General features: G+C 37.9%; 1 protein-coding gene across 2 annotated transcripts in view; it reads right to left on the bottom strand.

The window, feature by feature from the left end:
- The window catches only part of TARBP1 (TAR (HIV-1) RNA binding protein 1), a 32091-nt gene extending 10379 nt beyond the window's left edge, over positions 1–21712 (bottom strand). Inside the window, exons 1-19 of one of the 2 annotated variants that reach the window (XM_054279624.1) lie at positions 20872–21712; positions 20689–20786; positions 19823–19892; positions 18859–19007; positions 18090–18142; positions 17085–17182; positions 15893–16028; positions 14770–14866; positions 13848–13937; positions 13000–13138; positions 11379–11475; positions 10912–11087; positions 7756–7853; positions 6954–7115; positions 5142–5326; positions 4229–4484; positions 3943–4131; positions 501–700; positions 281–352 (exon numbers count right to left, since the gene is read on the bottom strand). In XM_054279624.1, coding sequence (XP_054135599.1) covers positions 281–352; positions 501–700; positions 3943–4131; positions 4229–4484; positions 5142–5326; positions 6954–7115; positions 7756–7853; positions 10912–11087; positions 11379–11475; positions 13000–13138; positions 13848–13937; positions 14770–14866; positions 15893–16028; positions 17085–17182; positions 18090–18142; positions 18859–19007; positions 19823–19892; positions 20689–20786; positions 20872–21712 — 3206 coding nt within the window. Of the gene's footprint in view, positions 1–280; positions 353–500; positions 701–3942; positions 4132–4228; positions 4485–5141; positions 5333–6953; positions 7116–7755; positions 7854–10911; positions 11088–11378; positions 11476–12999; positions 13139–13847; positions 13938–14769; positions 14867–15892; positions 16029–17084; positions 17183–18089; positions 18143–18858; positions 19008–19822; positions 19893–20688; positions 20787–20871 lie in introns of both variants that reach the window. The other variant, XM_054279623.1, reaches the window with a different exon arrangement.
- Between the last annotated feature and the right edge of the window lie 223 nt (positions 21713–21935).

Consider the following 21935-nt stretch of genomic DNA (forward strand, 5'->3'; position numbering starts at 1 on the left):
TCAGCCACAGTCAGATTAACAAGTGAAACATATTTTCCTGAAAATCCATTTTTCTACAGTTTGTATTTGAATTATGAATATAATGTCATGTACAATGCTTTTACCAGTATTTTAAAAGGTTATGAATATATTCCTTGTGGGTCCCTTCCAACTCATGATATCTTATGATGGTATGATAAGCAGCCAAGTTCAAAATCAGCATCTTTCCTCTCAGAGCATCAACCAGGACAAAGACACAATTCACACCAAATATTTTAAGATGTATCCTCAAAAGCATTACCTTTCTGTAACAACATTTGCTGCACATTTTTCTCCAAGATTTTCTATGAAGGCATGCACATCCTGAATTGGTCTTCAGAGATAAAAGATGACAAAGCAACAAAATTAGCAGAGTAACATACAAAATCTGTTTTCAGTTTTTCAATAGTCATCTCAAAGTTTAAAAGATAAAAAAACACACAAAATTTTAAAATAGAAATCACAAATATTTTTTTGTATACCTTTGATCTTTTCTAAATACAGTTCCAAAGACACAAGCCTCAGTGATAAGTTCACTATAATTTCCAGCATTTAAGAAAGCATTTGTCAAGGCACTTCTCTCATCAACAGTGGAAAATATCCAAGACTGACAACAATGACTAAGGACTACATTGAAGACTCCAGTCTTTGTAGTGGACAGATCTATGAGCTTGAAAATTATCTGAAAATAAGAAATAAAAGATTCAAAATCTAGTTTTCAGAAGTGCCAGATCTATTAGAATAAAATTGCAGTGATATCTACTTTAATAGGTCTCATGGTCTTTTGCATCCTATCAGTAAATGCTGTAAATGCTGTCTTCAATCTGTTTATAATTCCCTGATATAAGAGCAGGTGAATGGGCAACAATTGGCCCAGTATATATTTATAAACCAAAACTGATCTTTGTTTAAACAGATAAAATGCCAGATGCTTTAATCAAATCTCCTGGTAAGTGGAACAAATGAGCCAGGGCTTACTTCATGAGGACAAACCTAGTGTTTTAATCAATATATACCATTTTACAAAAAAAATTAAACATAAAGTAAAATTTCTTACATAAGTTGCCATATCACTAGTTCTGTTCATTAAGGAGGATTACATTAATGTCAAAGTTCATATTTAAGTTAAAGTGCAAAAGTGTCTTTGTACCATTTATTTTTTGTTTTTAAGGAGGGCATATTTATGATATTTGAAACTGCTATCTAACGCTTCTCCAAAAAGAAAAACAAGAAAAACAAAACAAGAAAAATGGCCCCAAAACATTTCTTTCCCTTCCTTAGGATAAGTGCAAGAGTAAATCTCACATACAAAGTAAATTTTGTTTCTAAGAAATTGCAAGCATCTAGGAGAGGGCGGAGAGATGCAGAATGAACAGGTAAGGCTTTCTAAGAATTCCTTTTAGACATCAGTTAGAGCTGTCCATGAAAATGGTTTTTCAGAAGGTGTAATAGCTCCTAATGGACAAAGCTGCTTTGCTTCCCTGCATTGAAATGACAGTTTTGATAATGTGAAAATTCTTTGTCAGTAATGCCGGTTTTATAGAGAAAGCTGTTCTGAATTGCTATGCATTAAAGCACCAAGAAGCTCATGAAGAACTCTAAAACTGAAATACTGCAATGCAGTCTGGAGAAACACTTACTGGAAAGAAAGCTCTACACTAGAAGCATATAGGGTTTCTACCAAGATTTCAAACCTATTTTCCAGTGCAAAGGCTTGTAACTTTCCTAGTAATTCCAAAATTAAGTTATTGTTTCACCTGTGGGGAAGCAGCACAGCATTTACTATGCATTTCTCAATCCTGAAATTTTTTTCAACTGTTTCACTGTTTCAATATAGTAAAAGTTCAGCACACACAAAAGAAATCTAAGATATTTAAGTTCTAGCATAATTAACATAAGAATAATCACAAAGAAAAAAGAAGAGTGCAGCAGAAGAAATTAATTTAAAGAAGACAGTGCTCTGGGCACCTTCTGTGGAAGCCCTTCTCAGTATTACCATAGCAATAATCCCTTTTTTGACTCAAAAATACCCCTTTGTTCCACCCCTTCCAACTATTAAAAAGACAGAGTGCACTGTGGTAGACAAAATTAAAAAATTAAAATTGTGCTTCTGTGACAAATCAACATCAGGCAGGTCCATATTTTCTTCTCTTTAGCTACAGCTGCACAGCCATTGCACAGCGGGTCAATGGCACAGGGACTGGCGAGGACTGGAATAAGAATATACATAAGTAGGCACTTGCTTGGGAACTTTATATTCATTTTCTTATGAAGGGGCAGAAGGTGGCTCGACCAGAAGCCCTTTGTTGAGTATAGGAGACCTTCATTAGCTCCTTGATGCCTGCTGCCATGGTATGTCCCACTGCAGACAATGGGAGAGCTGTCACACAGACTCAAGACTCTCAACATTGGCAAAACACACCTTACATAATGCTTGAAATACTAATGCTGAAGTTAAGGCAGTCATTGAAAGAATTTAAACAGGTTTTAAGATCAAGAAAAATAAAATACTAACTATAGCTCATTAGTTACTGCAACACTGAGCACACAATTACCTGTTACAGACAATCATTAAAAGTAAAAGCCAACCAACTTCTACAACAGAAGAGATAAATTATCATCTTTACATACATTTCTTATTTTGGCCTGGGTGCACAGGGAGACTGTAAATGCGAAGTGTTAAAATAAAGAATGGTAACATTCATTTGAATCAAGTTTTAAAAAAAAACAAAGAGAAAATAATTGGGGCTACATTTCAAGGTAATTAAGGCTAATACAGATATATCACAGCAGTTTCAAATAGCTAGTAAGTGTCCATTTTTCTGTATTTTATTAAAAACTATTTTGGCATGTCTGGGCTGAAAATAAATTTGAGACATTTGCTGATACTTACAGTTATGAGTGTGACACCAGGACAGGGCTACTTATGGTGACTTCAAAGGAAAAGTGCAACCCCTCCCAGTGTGATTTTTGTGCTAAGGGCAAAGCAGCACATGTGTTTCTAAATCTAACAGACAAATACACTGGTAGATAATTCACAATATATTACTAAAGTCTTGCACTCACTGTGGACTGTTCTGTACAAATATTTAATTAATTCTTAGAGGGGAAAAAAAGCAAAAGAAAAAAATCCCCAAGAAAGATTATGTAGAAAGAAATAGTTAACAACTTTGCAGTGTATAAAGCCAATGGGAACCAACATGCCAGTACTGAATATGGTTTTCTGGACTTAATCAAAAAAAGAACACCACGACACATGCAAGAACTCTTGGAGTTCTGGCAGCTGCATAGATCTTACAAAAGAAGAATAAAGATTTTATTTTTCTTCTTAACTCTGGAAGCAGGTCTCCCATGCAGTATTAAACTGAACTCTAAGGTGACTGTGCGTTTTTTGTTTTCTGCACTTGGACTATGAGAGGAAAAGAAGCCTTTAAAGAAGCAGTAAAAATGCTTTATTCAAGAGCATGTACAAAATTTTGAACTGTTCTAGCTTTTCATCTAAGACACCATTTTCATAAAGAGTAAACTATTAGAAAAAGGCATCATTTTTCCAGAATATTAATAGTTTACGACAGTTCAGGTGTCAAATCCTAAACAAGATAGTCAAGAGGAAGTTTATTTCTATGTAAAAATAAAATAAATGAAAAAACCTAATTTTACTGCATGCAGAAGATACTGAACAGTCTACAAAAATCAAAGATACAGTACTTTTCATTTTCTGTGCCACAAGATGAAACAATATCTTTGTTTATCTTCAATCTTATTCTAAGGTCCTTTATCTTAACACTCTCAAACCTGGGCCTTTTCAGAAATGAAAAATTCACAACAGTAGCTGAAGGGAAAATAAAGCATAAAATACATTTTTACATCCACACAAAATTTATGTTCCCTTCTCAAAAAAGAAAAAGAATTCTTGAAACTGACCTCTTTTATTTTGGTATATGCTTGACCTTTTGCACTTGCAGCAACAGCTAGAACCTCAATATCAAAGATGAACTGAACAAAAGCTTTTAGATTGGCCCAAAATATTAGCTGTGTGTTGCTCAAAGAGGATATAATTTTCCAAGCCAAATCAAATGCTTCTATGCAGAGAGCCTCTGATGAGTCCAGAAGCTGTAAATAAGGAGATAAAAAATTGCTACATTTAACAAAAAAAAAAAAAAAAAAAACCACCCAAAAAACTATTATACTGTGCAGGTTAATATTTTACCTTGGGAACAAGGACTTTCATGCAGTCAAACACAGGTGAAACTTGGTCTGAAGGAAGAATAGACAGGGCTTCCAATGCAGACTGTAGAATTTCTTTTGACCTTTCAGCCATGGACAGTGACATTACTGAAGTTTCTTCACACCCTTGAGCCGGAGTTGCAAATGAATTTAAAACAAAACGGAGGCAAATCCACTGGTCACGAACATAGCGCGCAACAATTTTCCCCCATCCTTGAGATGTCTTCTCTTCACATGAGCTGTGAAAAAAATACTTTTCTTAAACAAATATTGTGTTATGTTTATCCTGCACATTTCTACTCCACCAGGAAGTGCTCTAACTGTACAAACTCACGGCACTACATCAAGGTGCTAAGATTTATACAGTTCACGTGGACAAGTACCTGGAAAAGAAATCTAAAAATTAAGTGGTTTTTAAAAGAGAAAAATCAATTATGGGCTTAGTCTTACCCTGTGAGAGCATTCAGTGGAAACATCACTATGTGCTGACTGTGGTTTTTTGTTACTCAAGTATTTGGGTTTTGGCTCTCTGGCTTCCTCTGGGTTTCCCTTCCCAACAGTAAATAATTTACATTTAAACTTGCTTGTGTACATGTCATGGCTTTCTGCAGTGCACATATATTTAATCTGGCCTAAGTGTTCATAGCTAGCTCTGGTTTCACAGAACTAGAGGACTTAACAAAAGAACCTTTGGTCTGATCAATTATGGCTGCTTTAATGTTCCAAAACCTGGATGTTAAGACAAAAGAGCAACCGAGTGAACCATTTGTGCACAGAATTCTTCCTTTTTATCTTAGCAAGAAGTTGTCAAAGAACAGGAAAAGCCAACACCTTAACCACTGCTTCACATTAATCAAGTTTGCTCTAGAGAACTACTGAAGCTTTAGCAGACATACCTATTTTTTTCTTCAACATAAGATGGCTTTTTTAATACTTCATTGAATTGAGAAAAGGAAATGAATTTCTTCAGAGCATCCACAGAAAGCAGAGATTCCAGGTGCACTTCCAGCTCCCCATCCATTATCTCACAAACAGCTGCCAGTGAAGCCATGCCAGCCACTTTTCTAATTTGTTCCTTAAGCTTCAGCTCCTAAGTAAAACCAAATCATACATGAAAAAACACATACCAACTTCTCATATGATACAAATAACCTACTAATAACATACTTCTGCTAATAATCCTCCTCTTGGCATCACCACAGACATCATAAAGTAGCAACTCTGCATCCTTCTACTTCTGTATTTTCTTCCCCTGAGCCTAAGGCAGCCTGGCTTGGGCTGGGTCAGCACAAGTGCTCACAAGTTACAAGCACTGACAGAGGCATAAATATTCCAAATTACAGCCACTTGGGCATGAAATGCAGGCAGTGTGGCTGTGATGGAACTCTCCTGTCTTGCCAGGTAACAGTTCATACACATTGCCGGAGAGCAATTAGAAAAAAGGATGTGGGTCCAGTTAATCAGAAACCCAACACAACAGCTGAAATTTGGAATACAACACACTAGCTGCTCCAAGCACCCAAAAGATCACAACCATCCCATGGTTATTTTGTGTGATAAACATATATATTCAAAAGAGGCTTGAAATTAAAAATCTCATTTTAAAAAATGCCAAGAAGTATATAATGCCTGTACAGTAAGAAAACCTTGATGTTATTTAAATATCTCCAAGTTGCATTTGGCTGTCTAGAGCACAGGAAAGACTTTTTTCATCTGTTATTACTCAGCATTTTCTTCTTCTGAAACCTAAACAGTTGAAGAAACCATAACAAAAATATAATTCCCCTAAATTCAAAATAAGTTGGTAAAGGCCCCCAGTGAACACTGAGTTTGAACCAGAAAATGTTTACTTTGAAACTACTGGAAAAAGTACATAATTCACATAAATTAAGGAAAAAAATAAAATTAATTAAGTATTGTTCTTTGTTCCCTTAAAACACAAACCTAGCTAATTAATTACTTACAATCTTTTAAGTATTATTACCTGTTCTTGAACTAAACAGTGATACCAAATAATAAGACCAAAGTTTCTATTGCCCAACAAATCTTAATTTAAATCTCCTTTCTGTCATGGAAGTCATTAATGTTTCTTTATCCTTTGAAAATTTATCTATTTCAGCTATAGTAGCCTAACACACAGAACTATAGGACAATCAACATAACTATTTGAAAATGCCAAAGCAATGCTTGGTTCTGGAGTTTCTTTTTCTCTGTATGTTCCAGGTTGGAAGTCAACAAGCACAAAAGATATTTTCATTTAACAGTTATTTGATCAGTAAGATTAGTTCACATTTGAGGAAAAAAAAATCTTTGAGCACATAGTTCATGATTACAGTAAGAATTTTACTTTAGCTATATCGACTTCTAAATAATTCAATTAAAAAAAACCCAAAGTACTAAAAATCTTAGCTACAAATATTATACATTCATATTACACTGCCAAATAAAGACATGTGTGTTAAGGAATATATATGCACATACATAGTCACACAACTATTTAACTTCACATTAGATAGGATATTATGCATTATAAACATCACAATAGAAATAAGTAATTGCATGTTAACTTATGTCAATAGTATGCCTATATAATTATTACTACAGAATCTAAATTCTGCATATTAGCAGAATTATTAGCATATGCTTTAATTACTACTTCTTGGCCTGTTTTATATTAATATTTGTTGTTGTAAATACTGTTAAATTACCTTTTCAGAATTTCTCTCCTGAAGATTACGAATAGATGCACTTATCAGGGATGAAAGGAAATTCCTGATAGACGACATTTTCTTTGAGTTGACCTTCAAGCACAAATTCATCACCTCTGGAATTAAAGCCAAATACAGATCACAACGATCCAAGTCTCCAACCTAAAAGTGAGGAAACAAATGCAATCCCAATCAGTAAGAGGGGGAAACGAAACTGAAAATCAGAAAGAAAACTATTGGTAACAATGACAGCAGAAGGAAAACTACAACATTGCAATTGATCAATTTTAATTTTGGGGTTTGTTTGGAGGAGGTTATTAACTTCTAAATCTTTAAAACTGACTTTCAGATGCCATTCTCTTGATGCAACTCTAACTTTTGCTTTGCTTAAAAAGTCTCAGGCTTCTTTGGGGTAGAAACTTAGAAAACACTGGGCACGGCAATAAGCAAACAGTGTAAGATAGTAAAGTAATATCTACTAAAAGCCTCCAAACACCTAACAACTTACATCCACAGCTAAACTAGTAGACATTAAGCAGTACAGGCCACTCAGGATTTCTTACTATATGATTTCTTTAGATTTAAGAAGAAACAAGAAATACAGACTACAAACACTAAACATCACTTGTAAAGAAACTTCTTTTTTCCTTCTTACTGTGCCCATTCAAAAAAGTTAACAGAAGTGTGTCAATGCAAATTGACTTTCTAGGTGTTCAAAGATTTTATATGAACTTTAGGAACACTGGTAAATCAGACTACCAAGCAAAACCACACCAAAGGATGTCTCATAATCATTACTCACAGTGCTTAACTCATTGGTAGTAAGCAGTCGGAGAACAAATTCAAGAATACTCTCCACAGGTGTCACAAGAGATTTCCAGATAAAGAACAGTACTTCATCTGTGTGGAGGAAAAAAAAAGTATATATACAGAAATACAAGTCCCTTAAGAATCTTATTCTATCATGCAGATTTGCTTATGTTACAAAGTTATACAGTAACACTACTCAAATAGCTAAAAACAACTTGAAACACCTCTGTACTCTTTCACAGTGTAAGCCATAAGGCTGAAAGAATCAATCCAGATTACATTATTATATTATTTCCTGAGATTCACAATGTATTAGTGAACCAAACCCATGCAAAACCAGAAGACTACAGTCCAACTTTCCAATTTTTAATGCACACTTTTGTTCTAGTCCTAATGATCTGCACAAACAGCTTATAATTGAACTTAGTTTTTAATAAATACCAAAAGCTTTCATATGCAACTATTAACTTTATGTGAGAAAAATATACTTTTCCATTCCTAATATTTATAGACTTGAAAACTGGCTTTGGGGGCTTGCTGGTTGTTGGTCTGGTTTTTTGATGTTTAAGAAAAATTCATATTTGGAAATATTGTAACTTTACAAGATTTTAGCTGAGTAGCTTCCAGGCTTAACATTGGAAATGAAAATACAAAATTACGACACAAAATGTGGTACTCTCCACAAGAAAAGGCTAGGCTAACAAGTATACCACATGTACATAGCATTTCACAAACAAAGACACAAGTTTATACACAAGGGAGGTAGGTCACTCTTGTAAAACATATTTAACCACAAACAAACTGCAGTCTGTGTTTCAAGGGTAAGGGTAGCTGAAAGCCAAGGAAATAAGATCTCAGTGTGAAAACAGAGTAAAATACTCTGCATGGCCTCCTTGTTTTAAAAATACCAGTCATTAGATTCAGTGTTTAGGAGAATTACCCAGAGGGTACAGCTGCTGTTTCTTTCTGGAGTTGACCCTAAGTAACAATTCATGTAGCAAACCTATTATGAAATGGAAGGCCTTCAAAATGTAAAAATATAAAGGGAAATATTTCCAGAAGTTCCAAATCCATATTGTACTTACTTTCAACATTCTCTACTAAAATGGCTTATTGGACTACATTTCTAATGCTTAAATTATTTAGAACCAACAGTCCAATTATGTCAGATTATCATCATGTTTCATCAGAAAAACATAACATCACTAAAACATCATCTGCACTTATAAAACATACAATCTTCAGATAAGCATGTTGGACGTAAAACCCAATTCATTACCAGTGGCTCTGTGACACTAGCAAAAGATAATTATTACTAAAATCTTACTGCTTAAAATAATGAAATCTAACAACAGTTTAGACAGCAAGAACTGTAGAAGAATGCTAATGATTTCAGCATGCCTTTCAGACATGTCTATCCCTGTTAAAATATTCTTAAATAAAACACTTCCCACTTGTAATTATTTTTGTTTTGCAAGGTTAAATTCCTTTATTACTCCCTACCATTTTACTGTTTTGCATTTGACAAACAGGACTTTTCACCTCCCACTTAATCATCACAGAAACATAACTTCGGTATTGCGCAGCATTAATCTTCCCACCCCACACCTCAGTCAATTCACAGCTGCACAAAAAAAATATGTATTTATTACTTGGTTCTCCTGTGCAGGAGGAAGAAGCACAAAAACACTGTAGAAAATAATTTTAAGAAAAGCAATCCTTGCTTAACATAAAACCACAATGCAATTCAGCAAGCTCCTCAAAAGACTGATGATGGGCTGTACTGGAGCACCTCTAGGGACCTTCAAAAGGATGGGGACACTGCACTGCTCAGCCTTGCCATACCTTTGGAACTCTGTTAGCAGAGCTCAACATGCCATGTCAGGTGTCAAAATTCCCACAGCAGGAGCAATCCATTGCAGGTACATTAGCAAGCACAAGAAAAAAGGCACAAGGAACTTACTGATTATTGATACTAAAAAATTAGCATGGGCTTGTATGTGTTTTGTAGGGTTCTGCTTCAGGCTTGTTCTATCCTTGTGCTGTAGGCTGAATGCACAGTGGTAGCTTACTAGACACTTCTTCCAGTTTAGTTCATTTCAAGGAACCCACTTCACCAGTCAGAGAGACCATGGCCCAACATCAGCTTTAGCAGTCTGCATGATTAGTGCACAGTATGTCACAGAAACAGCTAAAATTTAAGGGGACAGGGGGTTCAATGCATACAGCACTTGTTAAAATAAGGGTGGGCATTTATTTTGGGATTGCACTTAGACATGTATATGAAACCTGGACATATAACATAAAACTATTTAGGTTACAAATAAGAGCCTAGATATGGAACCTCCCCACTCCAAAACGACTCTTCTATTCCACGTTATAAACACCCTGAAAAAATCCCAAATTAATCTAGGAGAGCAGAAACCAAACACCAAGATCCCTCCTATTCCCATTCAGCATCCCAAAATTCAATGAAAATAATACTGCAATTTTTCATTTGCTCTCAGGAAAAACATTCAGGTCTATTCTGGTTACAAACAGACTAAGTTCTCCCAAAAGGAATAGGAAGGACTCCATAGTTTTTGTTCAAGCTCTCCTGAAAGGTCTACAAGTTAAAGTGCTCCATCTGTGGTGGGCAACAGTCCCAGACAGACAGATCACCAGGCTTGTAATTCAGAGGGCACCTCTTAGCCTACCAGTCAACTCAGAAAACAGAATGTGCAGCAGGATCACTTTATGCACTCAGGGAAGACTCTGGCTGAACCTCTGGTATCTGAGCAGGTTAGGCTGGGATTCTGTAGTTACTTCTTTCTGAAGTGTCTAAATGATTCATGGAATCCATTCATTTGCCTATAAATATTTGCAATACAGTCACACTCTTCAAATTTTAACTGATAATCTAATCCTAATGGATAACAACTGCTTTCTCAGAAGACTTCCACATTCTCAATTCCCAGTCCTTAGGACACCTGTAAGACTGGACCCACAGCTCAAGTTTTATAACAGACATGTCAGATTGCCAACTTTTGCATTTACCACTTCTAGGCTAGTATTAGTTTGAGACTATAGCCATGAAACAGTGAAGTAGCTTAGCTGCAGTTAAGACTGTAATGAACAGAAGACACAGTAGACTGAAGATGTCACTAACCATCTTGTGCATTGGAACATTTTAACCAACGGGTCTGCAATAACTTCAAGAGAAGCTGAAGGCTTTTATCTGCTTTCAGTGTTGGTATGTAAGCATTACTGCCAAGTTTCATCAAGACATCCAGAAGAGGGTTCAAGAAAGCCTCTAGTTCAATCCACTCTATGTTGCTTTTTCCACTACACAAAAACAAAAATTAAAAAGAAAGTCTTCTTCTGAGTATCTGCCTTAAGTGCTGAAGTTACTTATGGAAATAAATAGGACAGGTTTCCAAGACACTTAAGTATCTTTAGAATGTTACCCAGTATGTCTGCAGCAACAGTTGGACAAGGCCTAAGGAATGATCAGGCTGATGCAAAGTCTACAGAGAAAAGAGGACAGCATCCCAGCTTCATCAGGCTTCACTGGATCCTTCAAGAGTGAGGGGAGTGAAAAAGACAGAAATGTAAAACAAGGTATTTCATACTTACCTGCATTTATTCTTCATCTGCTCCACGTCAGCAGCCAACAGAATCATTGTTGAGACAAGCTTAGCTTCAAACCAGTCAGGCATAAAGCAATTTTCTCCTGATTAAAGATATTTTAAGGTTTCCACAGTAACTAAAAAATACCTTTGCATTAACTTCTAAACTTCTGGGTTTGTAGCTCATTAAAACAAATTAACACTAGAAAAAACAATGCTAAATAAGTATTACTACTAATTTTTGGCATTTTTTATCTAGATGTAAATTTAACTCTGTTGGTCTTTATACTCAATGAATTTTAGGCAATATGTTACGTAGCAGTTCACAACAGACTTTTCTGTTACTTTAAAAAAATACATTGGCATATTCAAATTAATTTAATGAAGAACATAATTCCACTATGCTTCATCTGAAACATCAGCTGTGATTTTGACCACAGAACTAACCACATAAAGAACCAGAACTATTCTGTAAAGAGGAAATTATAAAAAACCTAAGTTTCTCTTTTTATCAATCTTTTATACAGAACTTCATCATCATACTTACAAAATTATTCTTAAATAGCAGTATGCAATTTGATTTCAGGGTTTTTTTAACTGGTATGTTTCTGGCTTTGAGAATTTAGAAAACAAAACACACTTGGGAGGTCCAATTCAAGCAGCTGGACATGATTCATTTTCCCCCCCCCCCTCTAAAGAGCTTCCTATTAATTAAGTTTCATATAAAACTGGAATTACAAACATCACTTTTTACAAGTGAAATCCAGATGCTTGCCATGGAATTGCAGATAATATGGACCAAGGACTAAACAAACATGTCAGGAAGAAGGTCTGCCAAAATTTTTAGCAAATTCACCCTGAAGCATGAACAGAGAGAATTTGCTTACTACTTCTCTAACAGTAAGACAATCCAGTCAAGTTTCCTGGTCTGCAGAAAGTTTCTGAAGCTATTTATGATCAGCAAATTCTGACCTAGCATTTTTATCTCCTCTACATATAGTACTTAAAAGTGTTCAGTTTTGACTTTTTGACAATATAAAACTATATAGAATTCACTATGACTGCAAATGCCACACAAAAGTTGAAATATTTTTAAAAAATCAATTTGCCATTCTTTTCAATGTGTCTGAAAGAAGACACTAAGCTGACATTGTAAATAATTCAAAATGTGGCAGTGAACAAGGAAGGCCCTTTTCCCTCTATAAAAACACCTGGTCATTTTACAAAGCTCTGCTGAGGAAGGTGACAGAACCTGTGTGGTTCACACTCCCTTGTGCTTTCCTCTGCCCCTGCAGTCCAGAATTTTCAGACGCCATCAAAAGAGTGACACAATAAATCTAATGGACAAGCATCAGAGCAGCATTAAAACCGAACATTAAGACTTAATGTTCAATTAATACTGCAGGACTGGAATTTATGGAGGAAAGGAAATAAATACAAATTTTATTTATGGAATTAAAAAATAAGGTTCAAACTTAAGAATTGTGAATACACAGGTAGGGTAGAACTTGAACAGGTGCAATTAAAAAAAAAAAACAAGACATTTTTCTAAAATCCAAGGGAATGTTGTAAATTTTCTTTAAATTCTCTTTAAAATGGTGGCTTTTATTAATACACATTTAACTTACTTTCAGATGCAGGTGTCTTAAGGTACTCTCTCACAAGACTGTGCACATATTGACACAATGATGATGCCTCCTGACGTCCAAAATCAGAGGTTACAGACTTCCTGAAGCACTTGTCATTCACTTGCAACCAGCTGCAAAGCTGAATGAAGAACAGTATGTTATCCTTGAGCAGGTCTGGCAGCTGTGCACTGGCATCACTGAATTAACACCAGAGCACTGTTAAACACAAACTCTCCCATCAGCAAACCCACACACTGCAAGAGGCGCTCAGTGCACGAGCAACCTCCAGCCTTAGCAGACTGTTCCTTCCTAACTACACACAGAAAAATGTTCTTCCAGAGGGTAGCTCAGAGCACCCCCAAAAAGTCAGTGGTACCAATATAAGAAAAACACCAACTCTCAAAATTAAGCAACACTGGTAAAAATTCCCTTATGTCAAAAGAGTTTCTTCCAATCACTGCTATCTAGTGAGACCAGCTTTTTCTTTTTTTAACTTGTATGCCAAAAATGAATGGAGCAAGATGAAATGTACAGCATACATGACAAGAAGACACTATGCAAAAAATCACTTTATCATCATTATATGGCTGTACAAGTAAACAAAAGTTATGGCTACATGATCAGATGGCTCTAGCATATACTACATAAAAATTATTTAATCTTTGAACTTTCATTCACAGCATTTTACATCTTGCAAAGACATAAAATACATATCCTGTGAAAACTTACAATTTACAATCTCACTCCACATGGCATGCACATTTTTTCCTTTGAGATTATCCTGCCAGTGATGATATTATTTCTACCAGTGATGGGCTTGATGAACATAAAACCAGCTTCAGTCTCACCTCTGTCCATAACAAAGTATCTCTCCTTAGGGACTCCTCTGGTCTAAGGGACAGAAGAAAGCTTGAAACTTCTGGGAAGGACACTTTCTCCTGAAGAAATTAATCAAGATACAATAACTGCCAACAAAATATACAACAAATAATACGAGTACGACAACTCCACACATTTGCCTTTATCTGGCAAATTTCAGTAAAAGAAATTAATTTTCTTTTTTGTGTTTCAGACTAATTTCTGCCTCTTTGGAACCAACTTATCAGTATCAAGGAACAAAACTTAATTTTCCCAAGTATTAAAGTCTACCTGAAAATAAATGAATGACTGTAAGAACTGGTGACACCTTTTAAATTATTGTAGGTAAGAGTCACTCATAAGTACTAGTTCTGCATTTCTAAAGATTAAATCAGACAGGTTTATAGCCACAACACACAACATGGAAGACTACTTATTTACAAAGCTACCTATAAAACAAACAAAACATGAATGCTTTGACCACTAAGTACAGTCCTGCTATTTCAACAGTAATGGTAGTTTTATCATTCTGGTATCACAAATACTTTTATTATTAGGAACTACAGGAAAGTCTATTTAGTTTCTACCTGTTAAAACCTGAGTTTATGTAATGGATGTGGAATAATATCCTGTTATGATAACTACCACATGACAACCCTACAACAAAACATCAACTAATAAAAACTAAGGAAAAATAATATTTCTTATGGAAAACCAAAGGTAACAGAAGCATAGCACACTTACACAGTACAATTTAGACAGTCACTAAAAAAAACTGCAAATCCAGCAAAATCAGTATAAATACTGTATTTTTGAATACTGTTGGTCCTGTAAAAGTGTCACTGTGTTTCTATCACACCAAAGGAAAAGAAAAAACAAAAAAAAAACCAAAACACAAAGCCCCAAACTGACCACATCTGTCAAATGCATAGTTGTTTGAAGAAGATAGCACTGAGCAGCTCCACGCAATAAAATCTGATGTGTAATCATGGTACACTGGAGAACATCTCTGCAAAGAGGAAAAATACACACTGTATAAATCACACACTTAAAAATGAAAACATTTTCATGTATTTTCTAATTATTAACCATTTAAAACACATTAGATTGCATGTAACAGACATATTCTATTAAGTGTGGCACAAATACTGCCCAATCAGGCCACAAACAGTCCAGTACCAACATTACTGTCACATGTACTTTCAAAAACTGATAATAAAACTTGGATGAGCACAAACCTAAAAAAAACAGAAAGAGGGAATAAAGAAAGAATAAAACAAAAACTAAAGGAACAATCCCCATGATCACATCAGTTCAGACTGGCAATTCAATATTAGCATTTCTATCAGAAAGAAGTTACAATGCTTCCCATCAAAATCTCACTCAAGCAAAAAACTGAAACTTTCAGTGATCTTTTATCAGCAAAGGTATATCCAACATATTTTTCTTGTCTTTGTAAACTGCTTCTATTCAGTATTCCTTCAACCACCAGTAAGATTTTATTTAAATGCTCCAATTTGATTAAACTGGAATGACAACTGATTTTTAGTGGCTCTAGGAAGTGAAAGCAGACATTTAGGAAATATCAGTGTGATTAAGGTCCATAGGGAGGCCAAGAACTTTTACCCAGACTTTTATTTAGAAATCATTCAGTTTCCAGCATTGTGGGCTGTCCCCTGATATAGCCTCAATTACTATTAAACCAGGCTGTAATGTAACTAGAAAAAAAGGAAGTGTGATATGTATCAACCAGGAATTGTGGATGAACAGGGAAAAATTATTCTAAAAAAGTAGAAACTATGAAGATCTAAAATGCAAAAACTCAGGTATTTTTAACTTCATACAGACATATAAATACACTGGTTCTTGAATTGCTTTCCTCTGCAAATTAGACATAAAGGAGACAGAGCCTTTAATTCCCATGCACAACCATCCCTTCAGAAATAACAACCATGAATCAAATTCTGGCTCTGCAGACTATCAGCACATTTCTTTGGGAGAAGGCTGTAAGAATACAATGCAGTATATGTTTTACCTTAAAGCATGAAGTCCTTCAGCACCAAGTACTTTACATGCAGGGATAGATGCCAAAGCCATGGAAAGAAACAAAATAGGAACAGCACACCAATGCCTACTTGTCATCTTCTGGATAAATTTTAACAGGAAGCTACCTTAAAATAAAAGTAAACAAAAGAACCCTGAGTGATTTTGTGCTCTCCAATGCTTTTAAATAACATGAACACCAGCAGAAGAGTGTTATTGTAATTTCTGACAATTAAATGAAAGACAACAGAATAGTTTCCTAATTATTTCAATTTTAAAAAATCACATTCCAAGGAAGTCTGCCAGTAAGGTGATATGATTCAGAGACAAACAGAAATAAACCTAATTTTGACTTTGGTAATCTGCATTAATGACCATGCCCAGGAACGGAATTTTAACTCAATTGTTTTGAGTACTAAACAATGCCTTTTTTAAGTTGATATTGAGCTTGTGATATGGCTGCCCATAGTGATTCAACCACTTAAATGGATGCTGGAATGAGCAGAGCAATTCTCAACAAGCCACCACATCCACAGTTTGTGGAAGCAGGGATTTCAGGATTCCCCACCCCAGACCACTGTTCAGTGATAAAATGCAGGCCTGGGGACAGGACAGAAAAATAGGGCATCTGTGGCATTACAAATATATACCAGGATACACCTGTAGACAAAGGGTGCTGCAAAGAGCTGATTCTACCCTGATTTGACCCAATTAGACCAGGTATTAACTTCTGGTCACCTTCATTTTAGCCTACACTAGCATCAAAATTTGGAACAGTCTCAGAAATCTTCCTCCACCCAAGCTCACAATGAAAGAATCCTTACTCTGTTTGAGCCCTGGCCCCTTTGGATGTGTCACTACAAAAGCCATGACTAAAAAAGTCTGGCAAATGAAGAAAAAAGAATTTCCATGTACTGTTCACTTCAGATCTTAGGAGTTTGTTTGGGCTTTTCATTTTTCCATTAATAAAAAGCAAATCTGCTTCTTTTTGCCCCTAGAACAATTCTGTACTGCAATATACCTCAATGTCCCTGAAGACCTTTTCTCTGGACACTCCACTGTCAGGACAACTATTCATTTTTTTTCTCCCAAGTAAACACTCACATGACATACCAAAAGCAGCTCCATAATTTTTATTTGGTTTCTTTATTTAAAAAAAAGATAAAGGTGAAGCTGAAACATACCTTTTTCTTCTTCTGGAAGAAGAGTGAGATAAGTAGCCAAAAACTTCTGTAACCTCATTCCCAAAGGAGGACAGGCTCCTATTGATTGACCTGGCATCCTGTTGGGTTTTAAAACATTAGTTACATAGCTGGCATGTTAACAGCTTCAGGATTACACATTACAGATTTAATCTGAAATCTAATAGATTTCAAATGTTTAGAATTGCCTCTAAACAAAAACAAGTCATTCTGTGACACTCCATGAGACCAAGAGAGACAACTTATGAGAAATCTCAGGATCCTGAGCATCAGGCAAGAGATGCTACAGCTTTCTCTCAGCTTGATATTAACTGCAGCAACTTTGTATATTCTTGGTATACTCAAACATGCACCCTCCTCTACACATGCCAACATGTTTCACCCGAAATACAGAGCCAAAAGAGAAGACTAAGATTATGAAGTATTGATTCAACACAGCTCTAACATACTGAAACACTTGGGAGTTGCTTCACCTTCTGAATTCCCATCCATGTATGTCCATGGAAAGATACTGCAGACTGAGAAGAGAAATGCTTAACTGATGCAGGAGCCTGCAGAGCCCACACTAGTCCTATCATGTTTAAATAAAACAACCTATTTTGACTACACCTTATCCATAATCACCTAATCCAAACTATCACCAGTGACAGTCAGTTTTATCCCCCCACAAATGAACCTCTTAATCCACTGAACTCTTTGTTTCATGGGCTTCCCCCACCAGATCAAGACTGTGACCATCAATTTGACCAAGGAGCACTGAAAATTGCAAAAATCAAGTATTGCCACTATATTCATACTTCATTTGCTCACAGCCACCCATCTTTCCTGAGAAACTCTCCCTGTCAGTAAGTTTAACAGCACCATTTTTTATTAATGTGTTTTCTTTAGCTAAGATTTTATCGTCATACATAAGCCAGTATGATTAGAACACATTTACAGCAATCAAGAAATTAAATAAACAACTGATTAATTAAACCAGTGGTTTACCTGCTGTAGAGGGAACTTTCTGAGAGGGCATCCATTAGTGGTCCAATAACAAACTGAAAAAAGAAACAAGAACAATGGTGAAATGTACAGTTCCAAGGCACTGTTACATAGAAGCTAACTGGACTTATTTCACCAGACTTTACAAGACAGAGCCAGAAATTCAAGAATACTCTTGTTAATGGTAAACAGTAGAAGCAAAAGAGGAAGAAAATGAAGGGAAAGGGGACCAGAAAAGTGAACAAGAAAAGAGATTTTTCCACTAAATACATTTCACAGAGTATTGTGAAAGATGCAGGCAAGCAAAAAAATCACACTGGGAAACAGAGAAAATATATTTAAAAATGAAATAGAAGAATGACAAAGAGCCAACATACCTAAGAAAAACTTAGAGTGCATAGTAAGGTTGACTATTTCAAGTTACTTATCAAGAGGCTGACTTAATTTGTATAGATCAGGAATGTTAACCTTTGAGGGAAATGCTCCTATGAGGTTTAAATAGTATAATGTAGATCATGCCTTACTAAAGTGTATCTGGTTGGACAGTCAATACACATATGACAGTAACAAAAAAAAAACCTTAAGCTTTAAAATAATCTCTAAGTGGGAAGAAATATTAAAGTGTGGAGGGCTTATGGCTACAGTGTAGCATAATACACTGATTATTTATAGACAGAATTTGTCCAATTCCAACTACTGAAGCAATTAGCGTTAAGATCTGTTACAAATTAGAACACTTGTTTCTTGCGGCAGGTGACAGTAACACCCTTACCTCTGAGAAAACAAATGAATTTGGAAGATGCTTTGTTTCATAAAGCTCCAGAAAATGAAGAATTCCCTCCTTTGTCAGTGTTTTATTCTCACTCTCAAACATTCGTCTGTAAATGCACACGTGCCACGATGGGTGAAACAGCCAACAACCTGTTTACAAAACAGAAATTCTTTTGAACTGACACAGAAATGACAGTGACACACTAACACATAACATACTGAGATTCTGGACAATGTTATAGTCTATTCACATTTCAAAAAGGTGACTACAGCTGTCAGTTTTATAAAAACACCCTGCTAAATCTAACTTGAAAATTATCACAGTTTTCCAAAGTTACCCTCTACTTTATTAGTTACAAATTAAAATGACTACAAAGTGCCACATCCTTCTTCCTGCAACTCTATTTATACCACTGTATTTACCCACAAAACTTTCACATTAATTTCAACTTTACAAATCTCTAACATCTTGCACTACCTAATTACATGTGCTCATATACCCTAGACAAACTGCCTCAGCACTCGTTTTATTTATCCTCTCCCCACTTCTAACAAATTAAGTTGGGTTTTTTTTTCCCCTTTTATAAAGTTGTGCAGATGAATTGTCTCCTACAACCCCAAAAATCTCTGGCTTCATTTTCACATTAACTTAAGTCAAGCAAAATACGGTGGGAAATGACCACTTACTTGGATTTGCTGACAGAAAAATAGTACTTCAAGACAACACAGTAAGTTAAAAATATATGCTAGGATTTTTTCTCAGAGCAGAGCAGCCACTGCCTATGCATGTTTGCCAAACAACCGATGTATAAAGCAAACCTACAAAAACTGGAACAGCCACCCAGAAAACACCTAATTTGAGAAATAAAACATTACAGAAAGCTGCTACTGAAACAGAAGGAGAAAACAAAGAAGGGTAACTTAACTAATATTTAAGAGATTAAGTAGGAAAAGTTCTATCTTACCTTTATCCCCTGATATGGCAAGCTCATATAAACTGTTTAGTTTTGGTAATACTGGCTTTATGACATGGATCTGAAATGCAAATCAAGTATCAATAATTTATACCTCAAAGCCAGAAGCTGTCAGTTACTCAGACTAGAATTTACTACCAATAGCATTAATATAGCAATTGACAAAAAAAGTACATTTAAAAAAACCTGCAAAGCCTGTGGTACACAACACTCAGCTGCAGTTTAGCACTGAAAAAATCTTCAATGATACCATATTTTAGGAAAAATACTTACTAATAACCATTATGTTCCTCAGAATTATAACAGAGCATCTAAAATTAAACATTTAAATTAATAGTATCTCAGTTACAGGACAATCATGTCCAAATAACATAAAATAACTACAGGGAGCTGGGCACACTACTAACAGTTAACATCACAATACTATGCAATTATGGAAGCTTCAAGTCACCAGGAATCTTTCTGCCGAGCACACTGGACTCACAAAATGGTTTTAATCCAAGGTACTCCACCATATAGAGTTCCCTCTACCAAAGAGAGGTTACTAAGTGCAATCACCAGATTTTTCACTAGGCTGGTTACCCTGGTCTTGCAATTACCTGCACTCCAGGTTTCTGTCACTGCATTAACCAGATGTATTCAGATGACAGAGAAGAGCTCTGAATTTACTCCCAATGAATGACACATGCTGTGTTTTAAATATTTAAGAGTTGAAACAAAAGTATTCCAGTTAACGCTGACTTAGACATCCTCCATCACCATAACTGGAAATACTCTGCCTACACAAACATTCACACACGCTACAAGTGAGGCAGCACGTCTGTCCAGGACGGGCACAGACTTTACAGCGCTCCTACCTGGTTTCCTTCCAAAGTTTCCATTATCAAAATGTAAGTTTCCCAAAACTGTAGGAGTTGCTCGTTCTTCTCAGCAGACCACCAGAACAGACTCGGTTCTAAGGAGAGAAGACAAAGACAGGGGTTTCTCGCGGTCCCGCACGCCGGGCCGCGATGCCCATCCCTCCGCCCGCCGGTCCGTACCGTGTCCGCCGTCCGGGGCGCAGCGCAGCTCGGCGCGCTGCCCGCCGCTCAGATCGAGCGCTCGCTTCAGCAGGTAGCGGGCCCGCTTGCGGCACAGCCCGTCCCGCTCCGTCAGGCCCTCCTGCACCAGCCGCCAGAACCGCGGGCACAGCCGCGCGTCCAGCCCCGGCTCGGCCGGGCCCCGCGGCAGCAGCGCGTCCGCCAGGGCGCTCAGCGCCAGCAGCGCCCGCCCGGCCCGCGCCGCGCCGCCCGCGCCCAGCAGCCCCTCCCAGACGCGCGGCAGCGCCGCCCCGTTTGCGCCCAGCGCCGGCAGCAGCCGCCCGGCCACCAGCGCCGCCGCCGCCTCGCCCTCGCCCTCCTCCCGCAGCAGCGCCAGCGCCGCCGCCGCGCACCGCGACAGCAGCTCCGGCTCCTCCAGCCGCGGCGCCGCCGCCACCAGCGCCTCCACCGCCGCCTCCTGCGCGGCCGCCCCGCCGCCCGCCGCCAGCTCGGCCAGCGCGTCGCGGGCCAGGCGCGCCGCCAGCGGCGCCCCGCAGAGCTGCACACAGTGCCGCAGCGCGCCCCGCGCCGCCCGCGCCGCCCGCAGCCGCTCCGCGCTCCCCGCGGCGGCGCCCTCCCCGCCCCGCAGCAGCGGCCGGCACCGCTCCAGCGCCACCTCCCAGGCCGCCCGCCGCAGCGCCTCCGCCTCGCCCGCCGCCGCCGGCCCGCCCGCCGCCAGCCGCTGCAGCAGCAGGCGCAGCGCCTCCGCCCGCTCGGCCGAGAGCGGCGCGCTGAGCGCCCGCAGCAGCGCGGCGCGGTCCCCGCAGCGGGACAGCAGCGTGTCCGCCAGCACCACCTCCATCGCCGGGGGGACGCGGAGGAGGAGCGGCGGCTGCGCAGGCGGGGGCGGGCGGGGCCCACGAGGGGCGGCGGGAGGCGAAAACACGGAGTGATTGACTGGTTTGGCTGTATGTGTGTGTGCGTTTCAAATATTCTACATCTTTGGGTCATGACCCGCCTGCGTGAGCGTTCCCAGCCTGGCGGCTGCTCAGCACAACCTGGCCCAGTATGGGAGGCATTGTGGA

This window comes from Melozone crissalis, unplaced genomic scaffold (genome assembly GCF_028551555.1).
Source record: "Melozone crissalis strain CALT ecotype California unplaced genomic scaffold, PUWL_Pcris_2 ptg000027l_1, whole genome shotgun sequence".
In the NCBI taxonomy this organism is placed as follows: Eukaryota; Metazoa; Chordata; class Aves; order Passeriformes; family Passerellidae; genus Melozone; species Melozone crissalis.